The sequence below is a fragment of the Oncorhynchus nerka genome, linkage group LG9b (assembly GCF_034236695.1).
Source record: "Oncorhynchus nerka isolate Pitt River linkage group LG9b, Oner_Uvic_2.0, whole genome shotgun sequence".
In the NCBI taxonomy this organism is placed as follows: domain Eukaryota; kingdom Metazoa; phylum Chordata; class Actinopteri; order Salmoniformes; family Salmonidae; genus Oncorhynchus; species Oncorhynchus nerka.
The window spans coordinates 36,304,848-36,331,428 of record NC_088424.1 but is presented as its reverse complement, the minus strand read 5'-3'; the positions used below and the strand labels follow the sequence as shown (position 1 = coordinate 36,331,428).

Sequence of the window (26,581 nt, the reverse complement as noted above, 5' to 3'; positions counted from 1 at the left end):
ATAACGACAAAGCAAAAACAGTTTTTTAGACATTTTTGCTAATTTATTACAAATAAAAAAACGATACCTTATTGACATAAGTATTCAGACCCTTTGCTATGAGACTTGAGATGTTTCTACAACTTGATTGGATTCCACCTGAGGTAAATTGAATTGATTGGACATGATTTGGAAGGGCACACACCTGTCTAAGTAAGGTCCCACAGTTGACAGTGCATGTCAGAGCAGAAACAAAGCCATGAGGTTGAAGGAATTGTCCGTAGAGCTCTGAGAAAGGATTGTGTCGAGGCACAGATCTGGGGAAAGGTACCATTTCTTAAATGGTAGAAGTTTGGAACTACCAAGACTCTTCCTAGAGCTGGCCGCCCGGCTAAACTGAGCAATCGGGGGAGAAGGACCTTGGTCAGGGAAGTAACCAAGAACCAGATGGCCCCTCTGGCAGAGCTCCAGAGTTCCTCTATGGAGATGAAAGAAACTTCCAGAATAACAACCATCTCTGCAGCCCACTCCTCAGTAACAGGCACAGGACAGCCTGCTTGGAGTTTGCCAATAGGCACCTCAAGGACTCTTAGAGCATGACAAGCAAGATTCTCTGGACTGATTTAACCAAGATTGAACTATTTGGCCTGAATGCCAAGCGTCACGTCTGGAAGAAACCTGGCACCACCCCTACGGTGAAGCATGGTGGCAGTATCACGATGTTGGGATGTTTTTCAGCGACAGGGACTGGGAGGATAAACGGAGTAAAGTACAGAGGGACTCTCGATGAAAACCTGCTCCAGTTCACCTTCCAACAGGACAACAACCCTAAGCACACAGCCAAGACAATGCAAGAGTGGCTTCGGGAGAAGTCTCAATGTCCTTGATTGGCCCAGCCAGTGCCTGGAATTGAACCCGATCAAACATGTCTAGATAGCTGTACAGCGACATCCCAATCCAACCTGACAAGAGATTGAGAAAAATGGGAGAAAGTCCCCAAATACAGGTGTGCCAAGCTTGTAGCGTCATACCCAAGCATGTAGCATCATACCCAAGCTTGTAGCGTCATACCCAAGCATGTAGCGTCATACCCAAGAAGAGTCAAGGCTGTAATTGCTCCCAAAGGTGCTTCAACAAAGTACTGCGTAAAGGGCCTGAATACTTACGTAAATGTGATATCAGTTTTTAATTTTTTATTAATTTGAAAATAATTCAACAACTGTTTTAGCTTTGTCATTATGAGGTATTGTGTGTAGAGTGTAGATTGAAGGAATTCAAAAAAGAAATGTAGAATAAGGCTGTAACGTAACAGAATGTGGAAATAGTCAAGGGCTCTGAATAATTTCCGAATGCACTGTATATATTAATTTGTGATGCTGTCCTTGTAGAAAAGGCCAGACCTTCATATTTAGTATTTTTCTATGCACCCCGAGTTTGTCCCGTTAGTTAGAATGTCCGACCGTGCATCAGTTAATCACCCCTAACTTTCTATCCAATCAAGAGACATTATCTTTAACCTGCTAGTTGTAACTCCCACTTCCAGCCAGTGAATTTCAGTGAAGACCGAGTACGGATACTGCACGATTATCCACAGAAGTAATAAGACAAGTTGCAGTATGTTTAACTGTATTTGTGTGTGCATCTAAAAAAAACACACCCTACAGTTCATGAAAGAACCCTAAAGAGTACCTGTGTGGTTCATGATGGTGAGGTGACAAGTCAATAAAGACGACAACCAAATTGGTCTAGTAGGCAGCCTTGTAGTGATCAATATCCAACCCAGCTACCTAGCTTAGTATCACAACACAGGTGTAACCCTGCCCTATTTTACAATCCATCATATGATTCTGTGGTCACATGCTGTACATGCACTATGTTATCATGTGTTATGAAAGATATTATACATTTACATTACATTTAAGTCATTTAGCAGACGCTCTTATCCAGAGCGACTTACAAATTGGTGCTTTCACCTTATGACATCCAGTGGAACAGTAGTGCATCTAAGTCTTTTAAGGGGGGGGGGGTGAGAAGGATTACTTTATCCTATCCTAGGTATTCCTTAAAGAGGTGGGGTTTCAGGTGTCTCCGGAAGGTGGTACTGAAGTAATCCACAATGACCTGGTGACGTAAAAGTCTGACATTATCTTCCTGATTACTACAGATACCTTGTAACTGGAGATGACTTCAAAACCATTGCCTACAGTTACTGTGCAGGTTGGGTGCATCATCAAGAGGTTCACATTAGGGAATTAATGCCTGTCCCAACCAAGGACGACTGGAGGGCCAAAGCTACTGGCTTTGAAGAACGGTGGAACTTTCCTCATCGTCTGGGATCAGTGGATGGCAAGCTCGTGGTCTTGCAATCCCCCCTAAACTCCAGCTCCCTGTTCTACAACTACAAGGGGACATTTTCCATTGTCCTCTTGGCGGTTGTGGATGCCAATTACCTCTTCCGGTTAGTGGATGTCGGCAGCTTTGGGAGGAAGAGCGGCAATCTGCCGTTGGTCCTCAGGGATGGCACCCTGGACCTCCCCGAAGACAGCCTGATTCTGGAGCAGAGCACCGGGGACGAGTGGTGCCCGGGTCAGCTGTTTGTTCACCTGCCCACAATTGCTAATATCCTATCCGCAACTGTCCGACAATATGTGATAAAGTGAAAAGCTGAGGCCTGCACTCAACCCTAACCTGCAAATATAGAAAATGCGCTATAGGCTACAGTATGCAGAACCGGAAGGTTGCAAGTTCAAACCCCTGAGCTGACATGGTACAGATCTGTCATTCTGCCCCTGAACAGGCAGTTAACCCACTGTCATTGAAAATAAGAATTTGTTCTTAACTGACTTGCCTAGTTAAATAAAGGTAAAAAAATATATAATAATTTGATGCTTTTCAGAGTGTCTTGAAGTCTACAACCAGCTATGATAGCTGAGGTTCATAGCTAGCTATTTAATATTGACATTGTACTATTGACAGTTAACAATCATGTGCATATTTATTTCGGATTAACTGGTGGAAGCAATTAAAAACACTGTTCTGAACTAATATTTATACCAAACATTTTAGGTTCCATACACAGATCGGCTACATAGCTAGCTACACATCCATAGGCATACACTTATTGTTATCCTCCACTACACAAAAAGCAAGAAAAGAGTTAGCTAACTACATTACTTCAACTGCATTGCATGGAAAATATCAGCAAGGCCAACTTACAAAATTGTCCATTCAATTTTGCAGTAAATGCTTTAGCTAGCTAGATTCTTTACATCCACTGTTTCACAAGACGACTGCCTGGCTTGATGGTTTTCTCAGGAGACCCTAAAACATGAAACACAAATTACAATTTCATACTCATGTCAAGATGCCCATAAAGGTAACGTTAGCGAGCTAGCAGGCTAATTTGAGCCAGTCAGCAAGCTTGCTAAATAGCAATTTTCGTAAATTAACTTTATGACAAAAAAAATTGCATAATCATTTCTCTACATTAACTAACATACTCAACTGTCCCCCCTAGTATTTTTGTCAGCCATATTTTCTGGGGAAACTCTCCAGCGTTGAGTCTCAGAGCGTAATATTCATGATAGGAATCACTCCACATGATTGGTCATTGGCCAGCGTTTGCGGCTTGTGATTTGCACGAAGTTGGGAAATTCTGTTCTTTTCCACCGCTGCACACGCCGTGCCAACGGACCCGTCCACTAGCGTACGGCCCTCATACAAGCGCATTTTCATCCACGTTCCCTTTCCTCGCCGCCTATCCTGTTTTAACTTGTACCTTTTTCAAAAGGACGGAAGAAATTGCGCAGGAGTTGAGCAAATCCAATTGTACTGGTTATGTATCTGTAGGCTACAAGATAGTGATGGGTCGTTTCGCGAACAAATGGCTCTTTTTGAACGGATCTTTTCGGAACCGAATCACTTGTGAAAGAGCCGTTCATTTGGCTCGCTGATTTTGATACTGTTACTACTACTTGTTGACCTCCTGACACCTATCTGCAGATAAAAATATTCTCTGAAGATGGTAATTCTTCACTGCAAGAACAATGGGTAGTGAGTGTTAGTAATTAGATATGTAGATGGGTGAGCCGGTCAAGGATCGATTCAGACAAAGTGGTAAATTGTATGACAAGTAACAGTTTATTCAGTGTGAAGATATCTAGTACTGCGTAATTACGGCTCCTCTGTTAGTTCGTATGGAACAGCAGGCAAAGAGACTGCCAACAATCAGTACAGCCCTAATATACGGCACAGAAAGTAGGTTGACTCCGGAAGATCGGATCTCCGGATTGGTTCAGCTGGGTGTAGTCTGTAGTCTTCCGCCATTGGCTCAGTTGTCTGTCCGTCATCGTAGAATCCTCTTCGGGCCTGTCTGTTCTTGGTCACACAATGTTCGACTAGAGAGGAGATTATGTGTGTGCGCTGGTTTTGGCAGTTAGTGTAATGCGGGAGCTATCCTGTAGGGGACCCCACAGGCTTTACTGTGAAAATACGTTGCTATGTGTTGTCTCAGTTATAACAATGCAATAGCCATGTATTTAGCAGTAGGTTGGTCTCCTGCATAATAGCAATTCTTTACATGAGGAGAGAGCCTCATTCTGGTCCACACATTTTTGCAGTGCCATCTAATCATTTGGTCAGTTAAAATGTATGTGAACACACGTGTCAGGATCTGATATCATGGCAGGCAACTTTTTAGGCTTTACATGAGAGATTTGCAATTGCTTCATAGTCGTAGGTACATTTTTTTAAGCGCGACTGAACGAAGAGTCGTTTGGGAACCAAATGTCTCTTTTAGCTGAATGTAGCCAAATGATCCGGCTCACCGAAAAGATTCGGGATGTCCATCCCTAGTACCAGAAGCATGGCTTTCATTTCTATAGAAACTCTCAGATCCCGCCCATTATATTTTCTGAGTTCTGAAAGGGAAATGTATTCACTCTAGGGATAAGTTTCACTTCTATAGAAACATGAGTGACCCAGTGACATCACAGATCAGCCTTTGTAAAACTGTGTTTATCTTACCCTTGTTTTGTATCTGCCCTGTGTACTGGTTATGTGTATGTAGGCTATAAGAAGCACCTTTTAGTTAGTTTCATTCTCGGGTTCTGTTGATAGAGAAGAGAGAAACAAACACAGTCAAGACTAGATTATGGTATTTGGCTGCACAAGAAGGTGAGATGATTATTATTATTAATACTTTTTTGATGTGAGGACTTATTACATCACATTACAATACAGTATTAATCATGTTTACAAGTTTTCAAATGTTATTTTAGAAAAAACCTTATAGTTTAAAACACTTGTTGGGACCATACTCCTGTCTTTTTTTTACATTGTTTTGCTTTACTTGTTTTAGAAAATCTCATTCTCTGAGCAATTGTATTAGTATAAATTAATATAATTTCAGATTTTGCATACAATATAGCTTAGTATTCATATTTATTTTATGCAGTCTTTTTGCTCATCTTTATCAAGGGTGCCAATAATCTTTTACCTGGTAGGTCAGATTAAAGTGACATTTCACTCCAAAATGAAAATTTGTTGATTTTTTTCAGATATTTATAAAACCAACATTTTCAGATCATTAACTGTTTTTTGGTCCTGAACCCTTTTTAAAGGGCCAGTGCAATTCAAAATAACCACACCACAAAAAAACAATATACAATACATAGGTACAAAACTGAAAAAGATTTGTTAAAACAGGTAACAAAACCCATTAATCATAAATGTACAAATGAACATCAGCAATCTTCAACTTAAATGCACCAAATAGCTGTTTATGCCTGTCACTGCCAGAAATACAGGCATATTGTTTTCCCGTCTATGAGAGCCAGCTTCTCCTGGTGGATATGACAGATGGCAACATGGTTCAGTCTGCTTTGTGTCTTTGTTGATCGCTGCCACGTCTTCAAACTCCATGACAACCAAATGAAATCAGAATGAAGGCAACAACATTTCTTTTGTTTTGACTACAGGCAGCAAAGATGAGTTGAACCGATAGTTCCAATCTCTGTGTGATGTAAATGTGCAACATGCTTTACTACCACACTGCCTAATAATGGCTGGTCTTAACAATGATTGGGTTAGCTTTTTAACATGATAGATTCTGCTTTTATTAGCAAAATCATCTATTAATTGTCTGGCAATAGGTATAGTTAGCTAGCTGACCACATAGTACCAGTCTATTATGAATTGCACAGTCCCCAAATATTTTTCTTGTCAGCACTCAAGTTTTCAAGATGTGTAACTTTCAAAATACAGAAATCATCCCCTATGATCCATTTTGCATCATATGATGCTGCGGTTTGATAAAATAAAGGAAACACTTGAGTAAATGAAGAACACAAAGTACATTGAAAGTAGGTGCCTCCACACAGGTGTGGTTCTTGAGTTAATACGCAAGTAACATCCCATCATGTTTAGGGTCATGTATAAAATTGCCCAGTTGCCCGTTATTGTGGTTACATGGCTAGAAGAAGAGATGTCAGTAACTTTGAAAGAGGGGCCTCAAAGGGGGTTTAAAGTGTGTGTCACCAGATCTCAATCCAATTAAACACTTACGGGAAATTCTGGAGTGGTGCCTGAGACGGCGTTTTCCACCACCATCAACAAAACACTCAATTATGGAATTTCTTGTGGAAGAATGGTGCCAAGGTGCATTGAAGCTATTCTGGCTGTTCGTGGTGGCCCAGTGCCCTATTAAGAAACTTTATGTTGGTGCTTCCTTTATTTTGGCAGCTACCTGTACATAAATAATTAGCCTACATCTCAAAGTGTTGTCTAGGTGATATAATGTAGGATAATTAACATGAACGTTTAAAGGCTTAATTCGGTTTACATCCTTGAGGGATGTTTGTCAAATCAAAGGTTCATAACAGAAAGAAAGGACAGTGCCTGGTGCACACATCACCCACCTTGCAATCCGAGCGGCGGCCGTTTGAAACTTTTTTACCATGAACATAGTTATATAAAACATGGAGGTTTATGTCATTTTATGAGGCATGTCTTACTTTTTTTCAAAGTAGCCTAACCAAGATCAGACCATAGAAATGTTGAGGGAATTATTTTATAAACAACACTTCCTTATGCCATTGAAACCAGAATTTCTCTCATGTTCAATTGGATTTCTCATGTTCAACTTTCTTTCATTGTCCAGCAGACAAAGACACAATCCGGCGGGCGCCCTTAATTTCGAGCCCTGTAGCTACCTCTCCTCAGCAAACACCACAAAGAGAGGAAGATAGCGAGAGCATAATATACTTAGTGCATGCTGATGAAGTAAGTATACCCCCTGTAACGGCTTTCTAATGGTGAAGGAGAGTCGGACCAAAACGCAGCGTGTCGATTGCGATTCATGTTTTAATAAACAAACGTAACACGAATCTAAACAACACTACAAAACAATAAACGAAACCCGCCTATACATGTGTCAACTAACATCTAACACGGACATCAAGACACTCAGGACAATCACCCACAATACAACCAAAGAATATGGCTGCCTAAATATGGTTCCCAATCAGAGACAACGGTAAACACCTGCCTCTGATTGAGAACCACTTCAGACAGCCATAGACTCTCCCAGAACACCCAACTAAGCTACAATCCCACTAAGCTACACACCACATACAAAAACCCATGTCACACCCTGGCCTGACCAAAACATAAAGAAAAACACAAAATACTTCGACCAGGGCGTGACACCCCCGTTACCCCCGCAAGGTATGCGCCTGCAAAATTCTTGCTTGAGATTGTTATTTGCTAAAAAGCTACTTTTGTCCACTTTAATGGAAATCTACTATAGTAAGGAACTTCATTGTTACCCAGAAATGATTTGATATTGATAGAAAATATCTGCATTGGAACTGTAATGTATTACCAACCACTAGAAATAAGTTACAGGTATCATTCCAAACGTTGACACAACCGTTGTTTTGTCTTAGGTCGACCATGGTTGGAAGGGGCATCCTGGGTTGTTTCATCTTGTGTCTGTCTCTGACCTCAGTATGCGCTGTCAGAGGAACCCTTAGTTCAATAAAGGACCTCAAGGGAATAGAGTTTGGTCACACCTCTCCTCGACACGGCCTCATGCTGCTCCACTGGCTAGCCAACAACATTTACAATGACAACAATGGCAACATGAGACTCAATTTCAACCCAGCCAGGAGAGACTATGGCTTTCATTTCTATAGAAATGCAGATGATCCCCGTCCATTACCTATTCTGCCCCATCAACGTGAAAGTTACTACTCACTAGGGAACCTTGTTCACAATAACAACAACGGTGCTTTGGCACTTCCTGATTATGTAACTCGAAGATTCTACAACTCAAGGGGACATGAGAACAATAGGGACAGGGTCATACTCAGAGTTAGGGAGGAAGAGTCCAATCAGTTCATAGTAGATGAGGTCTATGTCACACAGCACTATCCACCAAATGGAAACACAGGGACTGGCTATGATCCAGACAATACATACCTTGTCAGTTTCAACCTCTTAACACAAATCCAACGTCTCGCAACCATTGACCGAAATGACATTCCACGTATATATAATGTAGAGATCAACCACAACAGTCTGCAAGAACTGGAAAACATCTGGGGACACACACCTGGTCTGGCACTTCTTCTGGCTATTGTATTGTCCTTTACATTTAGGGCGCAATCATGTCGTGTAACATCACAAAGTACCTTGAAGCATGAAGGTAATGCAGTGATTAAGCTTGAGGTGAAAACCACAGATAGAGGAAAAGCCATGATCATCTGGAGTGGGATCCCCAAGAGGCTATTAGACCAGGGTTTAATGGTGGTTCTTCATATGAACAATAACAGTGACAGTAAGAGCGAGCTAGACAGATCATCAGTCGGGGGCAAATCCTCTGGGAGCTATAACACCTCAGTACCCCTTAACCCTGGTCTCCAGGTCCGGCTCCGTAAGGAGGTAAACAATTGGTGGAATTACTTGGGGTTTGGGTCCACTATCGGAGAGGAGATCTGGAGAGGTTCTGAGTTTCACAATGCCAACCGAGAGATTCCTGTTGATATTATCGGCTATGACGCCAGTCTGCAGCTCTTCGTAAAGGATGGAAAGGCCTGCGCTCGTCTGTATGTAAAGAAATCCTTCACTGCCTGGAAGAAAACGTTTCATAACTCCTGGGTTGGGTTCTACTCTTCTCATAACAAATCCATGCTCAACTATAATACCTGGCAATGGGCAGTGTCTTTTTCTAAGGAAATACGATCAGATTTGGAGGATGTACCTGAGCATGATGTCTATGTGTATGAGTCTAGTATGACCATGTCTTCTGGGGTCCAGGTCAGATTCATGCTGGAGAAATATGGGGGTGAAGAGGCACGCACTCCACCCTGGGAGAGACTTGTCCAGTGGTGAGCTCACCTGATAACATGATATATGACGTTGATATTCTCATTTTTAACTGCTTGTGTAACTGCTTTTGTTCAACATTTCTATACCCTGTTTTTCATTTAGATGTATTTTAATTGTTCATCTGTGTGAAGTGTAAAAGAGAATCTGTTCCAAAAAGCTACCTGGTATCCCTTCTGTTCCTCTTTTTTTGCTATTTTGAGGGGATGACTACAGGTTGTTGGTGTGGGAGGGAGACTTGACCTGTCCTCATGACAAATCATTCAGTACAATAAAGAGTCTTTTTCTCTTTTTTTCTGTTTGATGTATCATGGGCGGGAGACCTTTGTAGGGAAAGAGTGGATACCTAGTCAGTTGTACAACTGAATGCATTCAACTAAAATGCATATTCCTCATTTTACCCAATCGCTCTGAATCCACGTCATCGGTGCCCGGGGAGCAGTTGTTGGGGGTTAATTGCCATGCTCAAGGGCAGAACGGCAGATTTTTCCACCTTGGCGGCCTGAGGAATTGAACCAGTAACCTTACTGGGTTGCTGGCCCAATGCTCTAAAACCACCATGCTACCTGCTTTTGTTGGTTCTGTTTGTTGGTTCTGTTTGTTGGTGTTCATTTTTGTGTTTTGTGAAAATTCTATAAAAATGGAATCACAAAAAAACGATGATAAATTCAGAGAAAATATACAATAAAAACCTAAGAAAAACAAACAAGATGGTGGTTTTAATCATCCCAGGATCCACTCTTGAGCCCTTCAATGATATGTTCTTGGAAGATGAGTGTGAAAAGATAGACTGGGATTATGATGGAGCTGGACAATGGTGATTTTGGACAAATCTCATATCAGTAGTCGGTTTATAGTGGTTTCCATACCTATTCACACTATTGTTTGCAAGCGGAGTCAGCCATTACCCACCAGCCAGTCCTGAACCACCATTTAGGAAAGTGAAACACATAATGTAAGGTCAGCCCAGAGCGGTGGGGAACTCCATCACCATGAACCACAGTGTGATGTAGCAACTGATTTAGACCAGGGAATCCTGATGACTTCACTCAGACCAATCATTGGTATTAAAGGATCGGGTACATTTAGTGCCAGTCAAAGGGAGAAGAGAAAAATCAGCAGAGATTGTAGGTCCCAGGAACCCATGTTGCATACCTCTGGTCCAACCATATCTGTGTGATATACTGCCCTCTACTGGACGTTACAAAGTACTATATTTATCTCACATCAGGGCTGAGTTTCATTTAGATATTTTTGACCCAGAGTCATACAAAATTGTGTTTCTATACTCCAACAATTAATCCACAGATAAAAGGGAAAACCTAGTTAGTCTGATTAATCTTTGATTACGTACTGAGTATGTGGGTTAGTATCACTGAGGTATCTACTTAAATCAAATCAAATCAAATTGTATTTGTCACATACACATGGTTAGCAGATGTTAATGCGAGTGTAGCGAAATGCTTGTGCTTCTAGTTCCGACAATGCAGTAATAACCAACAAGTAATCTAACTAACAATTCCAAAACTACTGTCTTATACACAGTGTAAGGGGATAAAGAATATGTACATAAGGATATATGAATGAGTGATGGTACAGAGCAGCATAGGCAGGATACAGTAGATGGTATCGAGTACAGTATATACATGAGGTGAGTATGTAAACAAAGTGGCATAGTTAAAGTGGCTAGTGATACATGTATTACATAAAGATGCAGTAGATGATATAGAGTACAGTATACACGTATGCATATGAGATGAATAATGTAGGGTAAGTAACATTATATAAGGTAGCATTGTTTAAAGTGGCTAGTGATATATTTACATAATTTCCCATCAATTCCCATTATTAAAGTGGCTGGAGTTGAGTCAGTGTCCGTGTCAGTGTGTTGGCAGCAGCCACTCAATGTTAGTGGTGGCTGTTTAACAGTCTGATGGCCTTGAGATAGAAGCTGTTTTTCAGTCTCTCGGTCCCAGCTTTGATGCACCTGTACTGACCTCGCCTTCTGGATGATAGCGGGGTGAACAGGCAGTGGCTCGGGTGGTTGATGTCCTTGATGATCTTTATGGCCTTCCTGTAACATCGGGTGGTGTAGGTGTCCTGGAGGGCAGGTAGTTTGCCCCCGGTGATGCGTTGTGCAGACCTCACTACCCTCTGGAGAGCCTTACGGTTGTGGGCGGAGCAGTTGCCGTACCAGGCGGTGATACAGCCCGCCAGGATGCTCTCGATTGTGCATCTGTAGAAGTTTGTGAGTGCTTTTGGTGACTGACCGAATTTCTTCAGCCTCCTGAGGTTGAAGACACGCTGCTGCGCCTTCTTCACGATGCTGTCTGTGTGAGTGGACCAATTCAGTTTGTCTGTGATGTGTATGCCAAGGAACTTAAAACTTGCTACCCTCTCCACTACTGTTCCATCGATGTGGATAGGGGGGGTTCCCTCTGCTGTTTCCTGAAGTCCACAATCATCTCCTTAGTTTTGTTGACGTTGAGTGTGAGGTTATTTTCCTGACACCACACTCCTGACACCACACTCCGAGGGCCCTTACGTTCACATACACCGTTTCATGGTTGCTGTCATCTTTCTTACTGGGATTACTCCAGCTGCACTAGAGCTCAGTGCTCACTGGACAGACAGCAGTATGCCGTGAACATGCTCTGGGAACTCTGTTTAATATCTTCAGCTCTCCGTCAACAAACAATTGTAATAATTCAATTCAATGGATGTTTTGTGCGCAAAAGTGATGACTAAAGTGTCTTATTAGGAACTTTCTCATTTGACTTTATGGGGCCATCAGTGGGAATTGTCTTTCTCAGCCGTGATTCAGTTAAACTGCAATACCGAAACAATGCTGTAGATGCAGTCAAAGTGTTCTTCGAGACTGAAACCCTGGCCCCTTGGTTACCCTGCTCGTGAAAACAATGAGGAGATGGGTCTCGGTATCAGCTGAATCAGAATATATTTTGATACTTAGATATTTCTTAATTCCATTATTTTAATTGTATATGTTGTTGTGAATTGTTACATACTACTGCACTGTTGGAGCTAGGAACACATTTCGCTATACCCACATTAACATCTGCTAAATATGTGTATGTGACCAATACAATTTGATTTGATTTGGTTTGAAGTGGTACTCGCTAAGCGTGACGTCCTTTACACATTCTCACATTGTAGTTGTAACTTCTCAACAGTAAATGCAGGAGATCAACAATCCAAATAGCAGACAACATTACTCCAATTACAAAACATATTTTCAATAAACAGTTTTAATAATGACTGGTTTTTTGTTGCTAGGATTATCAAAGGCACATAAAGTTTGAAGCCGACATACCCCAGTTAAATAAATGAAACATTTCAAATTATTAAATCATTTTTCAGAACCTAATATGAGCCTTGTATTTATTAGATAAAGGTGTGTATTTGTAATGAGTCAGGATTTTCAGGTTCTCATCAACAGGCCCCTGGTCAGCCATGATGTAACGTGATCAAATAATGTCACATATTCCCTCAGGACCACATTATATGAAGGGGTATACATAACACCTTTATGAATCCAGTCATAACACCTTTATGAATCCAGTCATAACACCTTTATGAATCCAGTCATAACACCTTTATGAAACCAGTCATAACACCTTTATGAAACCAGTCATAACACCTTTATGAAACCAGTCATAACACCTTTATGAAAACAGTCATAACACCTTTATGAAACCAGTCATAACACCTTTATGAAACCAGTCATAACACCTTTATGAAACCAGTCATAACACCTTTATGAAAACAGTCATAACACCTTTATGAATCCAGTCATAACACCTTTATGAAAACAGTCATAACACCTTTATGAATCCAGTCATAACACCTTTATGAATCCAGTCATAACACCTTTATGAAAACAGTCATAACACCTTTATGAATCCAGTCATAACACCTTTATGAAAACAGTCATAACACCTTTATGAATCCAGTCATCACACCTTTATGAAAACAGTCATAACACCTTTATGAAACCAGTCATAACACCTTTATGAAAACAGTCATAACACCTTTATGAAAACAGTCATAACACCTTTATGAAAACAGTCATAACACCTTCATGAAAACAGTCATAACACCTTTATGAATCCAGTCATCACACCTTTATGAAAACAGTCATAACACCTTTATGAAAACAGTCATAACACCTTTATGAATCCAGTCATCACACCTTTATGAAAACAGTCATAACACCTTTATGAAAACAGTCATAACACCTTTATGAAAACAGTCATAACACCTTCATGAAAACAGTCATAACACCTTTATGAAACCAGTCATAACACCTTTATGAAAACAGTCATAACAATTCTGTGTTGCAGTTTCATTAATTACAACAGTCAAAACACATTTATTTCAAATCCTTTGTAAGGAATTCTCAAAATTAATGTCCCTACGAATAGCTGTTAAATTATCAGTACAAAATGCATGTTTTTACTGTCCTCGTATCCAAGCCCCTGACACACTATTCACACAACAGTCTGGGAGCACTGGGTAGGCCTCAGAACATTACCCAGGTAGCATTAGTAATTTAGGGTTTATATGCCTTGCTCAAGGCCACAATGGCAGCATAGGGGTTGGAACCAGACCTGTGTGTAAATAGTACATTTCAATTACTCTAACTAGCTGTACTTGATGATTGAGCTTGCCTGGTGACATGGAACCTATGGAATAGTCCCATGAGTGTAAAACCCATCAATCTGGCACTCCAGGCAGGCTCAAACAAATGGTTGAAGTATTTTATCAATTTCAAATACTATTTGAACCCAATTATAAATCCCCCTACCAAGGCAGCAGGGGATGGCACCTGAAAAGTGATGCAGGTGTGGTTAAACTTGTGTACGTATTGTGTTAGCTCCCGGAGCTAATGCCTACGCTTAAGCTCAGCAAGGTAACACAATCTTGTGGCCTGCAGGTGACCTAGGCTAGAAACCAGTCTATTTATTTGGTGCAGTGACCTGAATAGGTACCTGTGTGGAGTTGGTGAAATGGGTGGTGGAGAGTAACGAAGATGGTTCTGCATGTTTAGTAACCTAAAGAGGCTAGAGAGACAGGCCAGTAACTGGAAGGTTGTCAGTTCAACCCTGGGTCTCTTGTTACCTTGTTGAACTATGGGGCCACGTGTAATGTAGCCTAGAGGTTGGAGGGGAGGCTAACTTCTGGGGGGGTTGCTGGTTTGAATCTGATGGATGGATGGAAAAAATCTGGTGGACGTGAACCTGCAACTGGAGGGTTGCTGGTGTCTGCCGTTGTGCTCTTGAGGAAGGCACAACCACAAAACGGTCTAAAGTGTAGTCTTCTTCTTTAAGGAAGCTAACACAAGTCTCACACAAGGTTACTCAACAAGAAAGTGTGGTTCACCAAACAAAAAAACAACCCGTGTTACACTTCACCCCATTTGACCTTCCCCTCCTAGCAGAGACCCGTCTGGGCACAGACTGGATTCTAACCCAGGTCTCCTGGGCACCACAAGGTCTCAAACAAGGTTACTCATCATGATACACAGCCTGTTGTGTGTAAGTTGTGTCAGGGGTCGGATACTGTAACATCAAAATGAAAAGTTCCAGTTATACAATGGCTAACTGTGTGTAGAGGTGTTTGTGTGTGTGTGTGTGTGTGTGTGTGATTGGTGGTATGTGGTATCAAATTGAGGGAAGTAATACGTAAAAACATTGATTTTGATATTATTGTGGACATTCTACACATGGGACACCTGGAGTCAATCTTAAATGAATAATTTTTTATTTCACCTTTATTTAACCAGGTAGGCTAGTTGAGAACAAGTTCTCATTTGCAACTGCGACCTGGCCAAGATAAAGCATAGCAGTGTGAACAGACAACACAGAGTTACACATGGAGTAAACAATTAACAAGTCAATAACACAGTAGAAAAAAAGGGAGTCTATATACATTGTGTGCAAAAGGCATGAGGAGGTAGGCGAATAATTACAATTTTGCAGATTAACACTGGAGTGATAAATGATCAGATGGTCATGTACAGGCTGTTTTGCACATTGGTGTGCAAAAGAGCAGAAAAGTAAATAAATAAATAAATAGTTTATTAACAGCAAGCTGGGGAGGTCAAACTTAGATGCATAAAGTACCAGTCTGAAGTGAGCTCCGCTGGGGCAGTCTCATTAGTTCTCTTATATACTGCTTACACAGACAAGTTATAGTTGCATGATTTCGATAATTCATAATTAATTCCTCATTAACGTTTAGTTCATGCATGTGACAGACCAATACCTCACAAGGCTTCTTCTCTCCAAGCTGAGACCTTGAATCTGAGATATCCCTTTGTTCTCAAAACAAGGTTCTGGGCGTACTGCCAAATTGCTCTACTGATAGTGAGGATTCTTCACAGGTATACATTCAGTCAGTCACTTGCATGAACTCAGGAATTGGTTATTAGAAAAGCACAAACATCCATAACAGTATGTTATTACAAGACTGGTTGAAGTTATTATTGTTATTCTTAAAAAAATATGTATTTGCCTGAATACGTAATAACCAGTGGGTAGGGTAACGTAATAACGTATTACATTTAGGGAAAAGTTAATACGTTAACCGTTCAACATTTAACCAGGTTATCCGGCAAATTATATTTTATTACATAGAAACTCTATTACATTAACCGTTGTTACATGCCCTCCTAAATCGTAGAATGTACTGTGTTTCTCTCACATGAAGGAGGGCTCAGGGCCGAGTTTCATTCCAAAACGTGGGTTTCTTATTTCTACCCTTATCACATTTTCCGGTCATTATAACCTTATTCATTCTACCTATATTAAACAAAATGTGTATTTAGTATATAAATGTATTCTAACCCATTGTGTAAAATAACCTAAATGAAAATGTTAGTAGATGACTAATAAACAAACTGTTTCATAAATAAAAAGATATGTTTAACTTGTTGCCTAGAAACAGGAAAATCACACTGTTGAAATTGCGTACAGTGTTGATTCCCTCCACTGCCTTCACCCTGGGAGACAAGACGTTATGTTTCAGGAAAAGTTATGGCAACGTTCTTCTGCTCCTAAGCAACAAGCTACCAACTGTTCAGGGCAAGGTATTTAGCGTAGAAGGACGAGATCAACTCTACTGAAATGAAACTCAGCCATGAGTTGTCCTCCATGTTGACTATGCGTGATAAATATAATACTTTATAATGACCAATAGAGGGCAGTACATCACAGAGCTGTGGCTAGACCAGAGGTGTGCACCATGGGTTCCTGGGAGCCACAGTATCTGCTGATTGTCCTTTGACTGGCACTTAACTGACCCATTTATGCCCCTGATTCGTCTGAGAGTGAATTATTTTGGTTTGTCTAAATCAGTTGCTACATCATACTAACATGCTGACCAAACCGGACACACGCGAGCGACCGTGTGCCATCATACGCACGTTGATTTTGTTTACCCACACCAGAAGCGATCAGGACACGCAGGTTGAAATATCAAAACAGACTCTGAACCAATTATATTAATTTGGGGAGAGGTCAAAAATCATTAAACATTTATGACAATTTAGCTAGCTAGCTTGCTGTTGAAAGCTAATTTGTCCTGGGATATAAACATTGGGTTCTTATTTTACCTGAAATGCACGAGGTCCTCTACACCCACAATTAATCCACAGATAGGAATTCGGTTTACCGTTTTATCTCGTCATCTCTCCTCCTTCCTCAGGCTTCTTCTTCTTATTTTTGACTTAATATGGCGATTGGCAACCAACTTTACAGCATTACTACAACCTACCGGAGTGTGGACCTAAATGAATCTTTCAATCATCCACGTGGGTATATGCTTCTAAAAACCTATGAGGAGATGGGAGAGGCCGGACTTGCAGCGTGTTGAGCATCACAAATAGAACCGATTTCTATTTTAGCACCTGGCCACGCAGATGCTCGCTGATGCCCACAAGCAGTGTGAGTGCAATGACTGAATAATATGTATGTGTACATTTATTTTGCAACCCTCGCGCACACAACATGTCCGGTATGGTCAACATGTAAAGCTCCAGGACTGGCTGGTCGCTGGTTAGTCATGGCTGATTCCTTTTTCAGCTCTGTCTCTCTATCTGCGATTGTTACTGTAATGCTGCGGGTGTCGTGGGTGTGGAGTCAGACGCAGGAGACAGAGAGTGCAATGCTGTGCGTCTTTAATTGCACCAACGCACCACAGGGTACTCACAATAGTAACGACCCCAAACACAGGGAATGAAAATGTACAACGGAAAAGACACGACCAGGCACTAACACGTACCTCTACAACAGAGCCGAAGGTTACACTGAAATAATCCCGCACAACAACCAGGCGGGCCGGCTGTCTAATAAAGACAAACTAATCATACCTAAACAGGTGCTACCAATAAACATACAAGGAGGGGGAGGAAAGACAATCAGTGGCAGCTAATAGGCCGGTGATGACGACCGCCGAGCGCCACTCGTGACAGTACCCCCCTGACGCGCGGCTCCCGCAGCGCGCGCACACCGGCCTCGAGGTCGCCCGGAGGACGAGGTGCAGGGCGATCCGGATGGAGGCGATGGAAATCCCTCAACATGGATGGATCCAAGATGTCCCCCACCGGTACCCAGCACCTCTCCTCCGGGCCGTACCCCTCCCAGTCCACGAGGTACTGCAGGCCCCTCACCCGGCGTCTTGAGTCCAGAATGGCCCGGATCGTGTACGCCGGGGACCCCTCGATGTCCAGAGGGGGGAGGGACCTCCAGCACCTCACTGTCCTGCAGGGGACCAGCTACCACCGGCCTGAGGAGAGACACATGAAACGAGGGGTTAATACGATAATAGGAAGGGAGTTGTAATCGATAACACACCTCGTTTATCCTCCTCAGGACTTTAAAGGGCCCTACACACTGCGGACCCAGCTTCCCGGCAGGGCAAGCGGAGAGGTAGGTTTCGGGTCGAGAGCCAGACCCTGTCCCCGGTACAAACACGGGGCCTCACTGCGGTGGCGGTCAGCACTCCTCTTCTGCCGTCCACTCGCTTGTTGTAGAGATTCCTGGACGGCCCTCCAGGTCTCCTTGGAGCGCTGTACCCATTCCTCCACCGCAGGAGCCTTGGTCTGGCTCGGATGCCATGGTGCCAGGACCGGCTGGTACCCCAACACACACTGAAAAGGGGACACGTTAGTAGAGGAGTGGCGTAGTGAGTTCTGAGCCATTTCAGCCCAGGGAATGTAGCGTGCCCACTCCCCTGGCCGATCCTGGCAATACGACCACAGAAACCTACCCACCTCCTGGTTCACTCTCTCCACCTGCCCATTACTCTCGGGGTGATAACCGGAGGTCAGGCTGACAGAGACCCCCAAGCGTTCCATGAACGCTCTCCATACCCGAGACGTGAATTGGGGGCCCGATCAGAAACGATGTCCTCCGGCACCCGTAGTGCCGAAAGACATGGGTGAATAACGCCTCCGCAGTCTGTAGGGCTGTAGGGATACCGGGCAACGGGAGGAGACGGCAGGACTTAGAGAACCGATCCACAATCACAAGAACCGTGGTGTTCCCCTGAGACGGCGGAAGATCGGTCAGGAAATCTATGGACAGATGTGACCATGGCCGCTGTGGAACGGGGAGGGGTTGTAACTTCCCTCTAGGAAGGTGCCTAGGAGCCTTACTCTGAGCGCACACTGAACAGGAGGAGACATAACCCTTAACGTCCTTAGCCAAAGTAGGCCACCAATACCTCCCCTGAAGGCTCCCCACTGTCCTCGTCACCCCAGGGTGACCCGAGGAGGGTAGGACATGAGCCCACCGAATCAGCTTGTCCCGAACACCAAGCGGCACGTACCTTCGCCCCGCTGGACACTGAGGAGGAGCGGGTTCAGCCCGTAACGCCCGCTCGATATCCGAGTCCACCTCCCATACCACTGGTGCTACCAGCTTTGAGGCGGGAAGGATGGGAGCAGGTTCGGTGGACCCATCCTCCGTGTCGTAAAGGCGGGACAGTGCGTCAGCTTTTACGTTCTGGGAGCCCGGTCTATAAGACAAAGTAAACCGGAACCGGGTGAAGAATATGGCCCACCTTGCCTGACGTGGGTTAAGTCTCCTAGCTGCCCGAATATACTCCAGGTTCTGGTGGTCGGTCCAGATGAGAAAAGGGTGCTTAGCCCCCTCAAGCCAGTGTCTCCACACCTTCAGAGCTCTAACCACCGCTAACAACTCCCGGTCCCCCACATCATAGTTACGCTCCGCTGGGCTGAGCTTCCTTGAGAAGAAAGCGCAGGGGCGGAGTTTTGGTGGCGTACCCGAGCGCTGCGATAGCACGGCACCCACCCCAGCCTCGGACGCGTCCACCTCCACTATGAATGCTAGAGAGGGGTCCGGATGCGCCAACACGGGCGCATCAGTGAACAGCGCCTTCAACTTGTTGAACGCTCCGTTCGCCTCTGCTGACCACTGCAACCGCACCGGGCCCCCCTTCAGCAGTGAGGTAATGGGAGCCGCTATCTGGCCAAAACCCCGGATAAACCTCCGGTAGTAGTTGGCAAAACCCAAAAACCGCTGCACCTCCTTTACCGTGGTTGGAGTCGGCCAATTACGCACGGCCCTAATGGGGTCGCCCTCCATCACTACCCCGAGGTGGAAATGCGATATCCCAGAAAAGAGACGGCTCGTTTAGAGAACACGCATTTCTCAGCCTTGACGTATAGGTCATGCTCCAGCAGTCTACCAAGCACCTTGCGCACCAGAGACACATGCGCGGTGTAAGTGGCCGAGTAGATCAGAATGTCATCGATATAAACAACCACTCCCTGCCCGCACAGGTCCCTGAGAATCTCGTCTACAAAGGATTGAAAAACGGCTGGAGCATTTTTTTAACCCATACGGCATGACGAGGTACTCATAGTGGCCTGATGTGGTACTAAATGCGGTTTTCCACTCGTCTCCCTTCCGAATACGCACCAGACTATACGCGCTCCTGAGATCCAGTTTTGTGAAGAACTGCGCTCCGTGGAATGATTCCACCGCCGTAGCGATGAGAGGTAGAGGGTAACTATACCCCACTGTGATGGCGTTTAGACCTCTATAATCAATACACGGACGCAAACCTCCCTCCTTTTTCCTCACAAAAAAGAAACTCGAGGAGACGGGTGAAATGGAGGGCCGAATGTACCCCTGTCCCAGCGACTCCGTGACATATGTCTCCATTGCCAACGTCTCCTCCTGGGACAGCGGGTACACGTGACTCTTGGGAAGCGCAGCGTCTACCTGGAGATCTATCGTACAATCCCTTCCCGGTCGATAAGGTGGTAATTTAGTCGCTTTCACTTTACTGAAAGCGATTGCCAAATCGGCATACTCGGGAATGCACACCGTGGAACCCTGGTCTGGACTCTCCACCGACGTAGCACCGATGGAAACTCCCAAACACCTTCCAGAACACTCCTCTGACCACCCCTGGAGAACCCCTGTTTCCACGAAATTTTAGGATTGTGCCGGGCCAGCCAGGGAGTCCCCAGCACCACTGGAAACGCAGGCGAATCAATAATAAAAAAACTGATACGCTCCCTATGATTCCCCTGCGTCACCATGTCCAGTGGGACCGTGGTCTCCCTGACCATCCCTGACCCTAATGGCCGGCTATCTAGGGAGTGCACGGGGAAAGGAGAATCTATCGGCACCAGCGGAACCCCTAATTTAAGGGCGAGTCCGCGATCCATAAAGTTCCCAGCTGCGCCTGAATCGACTAGCGCCCTATGCTGGGAAGAGGGAAAAAAGTGAAGAAAAAAGGTTAAGACAAACATGTGGCCAACAGGGGGTTCTGGGTGAGTTTGATGCAGACTCACCTGGGATGATCGAGAAGCGTTCCGCCTGCCATCTCTACTCCCAGACGGACCCCCCCAGCACCGATCAGACGTGTGTCCTCTCCGACAACAGTTGGTGCAGGGAAGACCTCCTCCTCCGGTACCCCTCGGCGCAGCCCCTCCCAACTCCATCGGAATGGGAGCGGAGGGGCTGGGTGGTGGAACGCACAGGACCCTCTCTGAACGCCCGCGGGCAGCCAGCAGATTGTCCAGTCGAATGGACATGTCAATCAGCTGATCCAGTGACAGAGTGGTGTCCCGACACGCTAACTCCCGGCGGACGTCCTCTCGGAGACTACACCTGTAGTGGTCCATAAGGGCCCTGTCGTTCCACCCAGATCCGGCTGCCAAGGTCCGGAACTCCAGCGCGTAATCCTGGGCGCTCCTCCTCTCCTGCCTGAGATGAAAAAGTCGTTCTCCCACCGCTCGGCCGTCTAGAGGGTGATCAAACACGGCACGGAAGCGGAGGGAAAACTCTGGGTAGTGCTCCCGCTGAGTCTGGGCCATTCCAGACTGTGTTCGCCCACTCCAGAGCACGACCCGTGAGGCAGGAGATGAGGACACTCACCCTCTCCGCTCCTGAGGGAGTGGGTCTAACGGTGGCCAGGTATAGCTCCAGCTGAAGCAGAAACCCTGGCAACCCGACGCCGCTCCATCATAAGCCCTCGGTAGCGTCAGACGGAGGGTGCTGGAGTCGAGTGATGGGGAGTCCGGGCCGTGGGTGCCGAAGGTGGAGAGAGAGACCACTGCTCTCCCATCGGTCCATTCTCTCCATTACTTGATCCATCGCGGATCCGATCCGATGGAGAACGGTGGTGTGGTGGAGAACCCGTTCCTCCATCGATGGGAGAGGGTTGGCTGCTGCTCCTGCTGACTCCATTCAATTTGATTTAGGTGCGGGATTCTGTAATGCTGCGGGTGTCGTGGGTGTGGAGTCAGACGCAGGAGACAGAGAGTGCAATGCTGTGCGTCTTTAATTGCACCAACGCACCACAGGGTACTCACAATAGTAACGACCCCAAACACAGGGAATGAAAATGTATAACGGAAAAGACACGACCAGGCACTAACACGTACCTCTACAACAGAGCCGAAGGTTACACTGAAATAATCCCGCACAACAACCAGGCGGGCCGGCTGTCTAATAAAGACAAACTAATCATACCTAAACAGGTGCTACCAATAAACATACAAGGAGGGGGAGGAAAGACAATCAGTGGCAGCTAATAGGCCGGTGATGACGACCGCCGAGCGCCACTCGTGACAGTTACAGATCTACCTGTGACCATCCCAACACAAACTACCCACTAGGCAAACACTGGTTCAATCAACACAAACTCTGGATTACCACACCAAACCCACCAGAGGTTAATACTGTAGGCCCATGGTTAATAGATCCATGGATTATGATGGGTAATTAAAAGTACAGGGTAATCTCTCTCTATCTCTCTCTTACACACACACAGAAACAAGCACACATGCTGCACTGCACTACACTACATTGGTAATTCAAAAGGGAGGTGGGGGAGGGAAATAAACTCACACTGACATTTCAGCGTCATGGGGTCTGAATCATGTAGCATGGACATGGGACATGTCAGCTAAATAACGTAATTAAGAGTCCGATCATATTGGAGGAAGGACTTCTGTTCTCAGTAGAACAACACATACTCCAGGTGTGAAGGGAGAAAAGAGAGGGAGGAAGGACTTCTGTTCTCAGTAGAACAACACATACTCCAGGTGTGAAGGGAGAAAAGGAGGGAGGAAGGACTTCTGTTCTCAGTAAGGGAAAAAGAACACATACTCAGTCATACCCAGGTGTGAAGGGAGAAAAGAGAGGGAGGAAGGACTTCTGTTCTCAGTAGAACAACACATACTCCAGGTGTGAAGGGAGAAAAGAGAGGGAGGAAGGACTTCTGTTCTCAGTAGAACAACACATACTCCAGGTGTGAAGGGAGAAAAGAGAGGGAGGAAGGACTTCTGTTCTCAGTAGAACAACACATACTCCAGGTGTGAAGGGAGAAAAGTAGAGGTGTGAAGGGAGAAAAGAGAGGGAGGAAGGACTTCTGTTCTCAGTAGAACAACACATACTCCAGGTGTGAAGGGAGAAAAGAGAGGGAGGAAGGACTTCTGTTCTCAGAGAGGTGTGAAGGGAGAAAAGAGAGGGAGGAAGGACTTCTGTTCTCAGTAGAACAACACATACTCCAGGTGTGAAGGGAGAAAAGAGAGGGAGGAAGGACTTCTGTTCTCAGTAGAACAACACATACTCCAGGAAGGGAGAAAGGAGAGGGAGGAAGGACTTCTGTTCTCAGTAGAACAACACATACTCCAGGTGTGAAGGGAGAAAAGAGAGGGAGGAAGGACTTCTGTTCTCAGTAGAACAACACATACTCCAGGTGTGAAGGGAGAAAGGAGAGGGAGGAAGGACTTCTGTTCTCAGTAGAACAACACATACTCCAGGTGTGAAGGGAGAAAAGAGAGGGAGGAAGGACTTCTGTTCTCAGTAGAACAACACATACTCCAGGTGTGAAGGGAGGAAGGACGGTGTAGTGGGCTGGGATTGGATGGCCCGGCCAAAGCTAAATCCTATCATAACTCATTCAAAATACACTTTACCTCATCAATATTCTGTCAAGAGTATTATGAGTTACTGGAAAGTGTAACAAATGTATTTGGAGTGGATAAGTAACCTAAATAACTCAATAACAGTAAAAAACAGTAATAACAGTGAAAACAGTAATAACAGCTCATCTCTAAAGCTCTCTGTGACATGGTCTGGTCGCGCTGAGCTCAACTCTCTCCCAGGGCAGAGTACAGGCTACTTCACTGGATCTTCTCTGCAGCATGAATCTGGCCTGGACCCCAGGAGACATGACCATACTGGAGTAATACACATAGACATCATGCTCAGGTACATCCTCCAAATCTGATCGTATTTCCTTAGAAAAAGACACTGCCCATTGCCAGGTATTATAGTTGAGCGTGGATTTGTTATGAGAAGAGTAGAACCCAACCCAGGAGTTATGAAACGTTTTCTTCCAGGCAGTGAAGGATTTCTTTACATACAGACGAGCGCAGGCCTTTCCATCCTTTACGAAGAGCTGCAGACTGGCTTCATGTCCGTTAATATCAACAGGAATCTCTCGGTTGGCATCGTGAAACTCAGAACCTCTCCAGATCTCCTCTCCGATAGTGGACCCAAACCACAAGTAATTCCACAATTTTTTTACCTCCTTATGGAGCCGGACCTGGAGACCAGGGTTAAGGGCTACTGAGGTGTTATAGCTTCCAGAGGCTTTGCCCCCGACTGACGATCTGTCCAGCTCGCTCTTACTGTCACTGTTATTGTTCCTATGAAGAACCACCATTACACGCTGGTCTAATAGCCTCTTGGGGATCCCACTCCAGATGATCCTGGCTTTTCCTCTATCTGTGGTTTTCACCTCAAGCTTAATCAATGTATTATCCTTATCCTCCATGACACTTTGGGTTTCAACTGCCCGTGCACAACGGCCTTTGAGTTTGGGAAGTGTTAAGGACAATACAATAGCCAGAAGAAGTGCCATACCAGGTGTATGTCCCCAAATGTTTTCCAGGTCTTGCAAACTGTTGTGGTTGATCTCTACATTATATATACTTGGAATGTCATTTTGGCCAATGGTTGCGAGACGTTGGATTTGTCTAAGGAGGCTGACATTGACACGGTATGTATTGTCTGGATCATAGCCACTTCCTCTGTTTTCATTTTGTTGATAGTGCTGTGTGACATAGACCTCGTCTACTATGAACTGATTGGACCCATCCTCCCTAACTCTGAGTATGACCCTGTCCCTGTTGTTCTCAGGTCCACTTGAGCTGTAGAATCTTTGAGCTACATAATCAGGAAGTGCCCTTGAGCCATTACTGTTCATATTCCCTAGTGAGTAGTAACTTCCGCTTTCAGGAAGCAGAAAAGGTAATGAAGGTGGTCTGTTTCCATAGAAATGAAAGCCATAGTCTCCCCTGGTTGGGTTGAAATTGAGTCTCATGTTGCCGTTGTTGTCAATGCGAATGTTGTTGGCTAGCCAGTGGAGCAGCATGAGGCCGTGTCGAGGAAAGGTGTGACCAAACTCTATTCCCCTGAGGTCCTTTATTGAACTAAGGGTTCCTCTGACAGCGCATACTGAGGTCAGAGACAGACACAAGATGAAACAACCCAGGATGCCCCTTCCAACCATGGTCGACCTATGACAAAACAAATATTGTGTCAACATTTACACATTTATTAAATAAATTAATAAACAAATGAATAAATACATCTGTAACTTATTTCTAGTGCTCGGGAAAACATTAAAGGTTTTAGGAGCTCCCCCCAAAACATCAGAAAATATCTGACAAACTTTCATTTTGAAGTTAACTGTCACTATATCGGACCTTTGTCCCAATAATATAATATGAGTTAATAAGTCCTCACATTACACTGTATGTATAGTCTGTATCAGTAGCTTATTTCTTGTGGTTGGCAATAGGTTTAACGTTTTAGGATTCCCCAAAAAAAGGTAGATCTGAAAATGTTAGCACTAAAAATGCCAGAAGATATCAGACAAACTTTTATTTTGGAGTGAACTGTAACTATATCAGAACAATATGTCCCAATATGTACGATGAGGTTTTCCAAAATAACATTTGGAAACTTGTAAATGTAACAGTTTTACTTATGTCCCTAGCCCCGAACCAGAGACCCTCTGCACACACACAACAGTCACCCAAGAAGCATCGTCACCCATCGCGCCACAAAAGCCGCGCCCATTGCAAAGTAAGTGGAGCCACTACTTTAAGGCTTCAGAGCGAGTGACGTCACCGATTGAAACGCTATTAGTACGCACCACCGCTAACTAGCTAGCCATTTCACATCGGTTACATAAACACGATCAATACTGTAATATGATGTAATAAATCCTCACATCAAAATAAAACGAGTTCCAATAAAACATCTCACTCACCTTATTGTGCAGCCCACCACCAGAATCTAGTCTTGACTGTGTTTGTTTCTCTCTTTTCTGTCAACAGATCCCAGGATTGAAACTAAGTAAAAGGTGCTTCCTGTAGCCTACATACACATAACCAGTACACAGGGCAGATACAAGACAAGGGTCAGAAAAACTGAGTTTTACAAAGGCTGATCTACGAAGTCACTGGGTCACTCGTTTCATCAGAAATGAAACTTATCGCTAGAGTACTTTCACTTTCAGGACGCAGAAAATATAATGGGCGGGATCTGTCAGAGTTCCTATAGAACATTGCATTGTAACATAATTATTATTGGTGATTCCACTTATCACTCTATTGTAAGCCAATTGGTCTTTTGGT

At 44.3% G+C, this 26,581-nt stretch overlaps 2 protein-coding genes and 1 long non-coding RNA gene across 6 annotated transcripts; 1 reads left to right on the top strand and 2 right to left on the bottom strand.

Annotated features, from left to right (window-relative positions):
- Positions 1–2,881: 2,881 nt before the first annotated feature.
- LOC115126438 (uncharacterized) lies at positions 2,882–3,903 on the bottom strand. The gene is made up of 2 exons (XR_003863153.1): positions 3,485–3,903; positions 2,882–3,300 (listed from the first exon to the last, which is right to left on the bottom strand). It is a non-coding gene; the product is annotated as an uncharacterized LOC115126438 (long non-coding RNA).
- Positions 3,904–4,916: 1,013 nt separating this feature from the next.
- Positions 4,917–26,369, top strand: LOC115126437 (uncharacterized). Of its 4 annotated transcripts, XR_010461810.1 has the most exons (4): positions 4,917–5,154; positions 7,139–7,260; positions 25,939–26,027; positions 26,282–26,369. XR_010461810.1 is itself a non-coding variant. In XM_029656051.2 (3 exons), exons 2-3 carry the CDS (start codon positions 7,250–7,252, stop codon positions 9,370–9,372), a joined length of 1,458 nt encoding a protein of 485 aa, XP_029511911.1. In that variant the 5' UTR covers positions 4,992–5,154; positions 7,142–7,249; the 3' UTR covers positions 9,373–9,529. The 4 variants fall into 4 exon arrangements, 3 of the variants coding, with proteins under 3 accessions (XP_029511909.1, XP_029511911.1, XP_029511910.1); XM_029656051.2 differs by lacking the exons at positions 25,939–26,027; positions 26,282–26,369 and adding an exon at positions 7,926–9,529 and having other exon boundaries at positions 4,992–5,154; positions 7,142–7,260; XM_029656050.2 differs by lacking the exons at positions 25,939–26,027; positions 26,282–26,369 and adding an exon at positions 7,926–9,529 and having other exon boundaries at positions 4,992–5,154.
- LOC115126436 (uncharacterized) lies at positions 23,511–26,307 on the bottom strand. The gene is made up of 2 exons (XM_029656048.2): positions 26,215–26,307; positions 23,511–25,456 (listed from the first exon to the last, which is right to left on the bottom strand). Exon 2 carries the CDS (start codon positions 25,447–25,449, stop codon positions 23,986–23,988), a length of 1,464 nt encoding a protein of 487 aa, XP_029511908.1. The 5' UTR covers positions 25,450–25,456; positions 26,215–26,307; the 3' UTR covers positions 23,511–23,985.
- Positions 26,370–26,581: the final 212 nt, after the last annotated feature.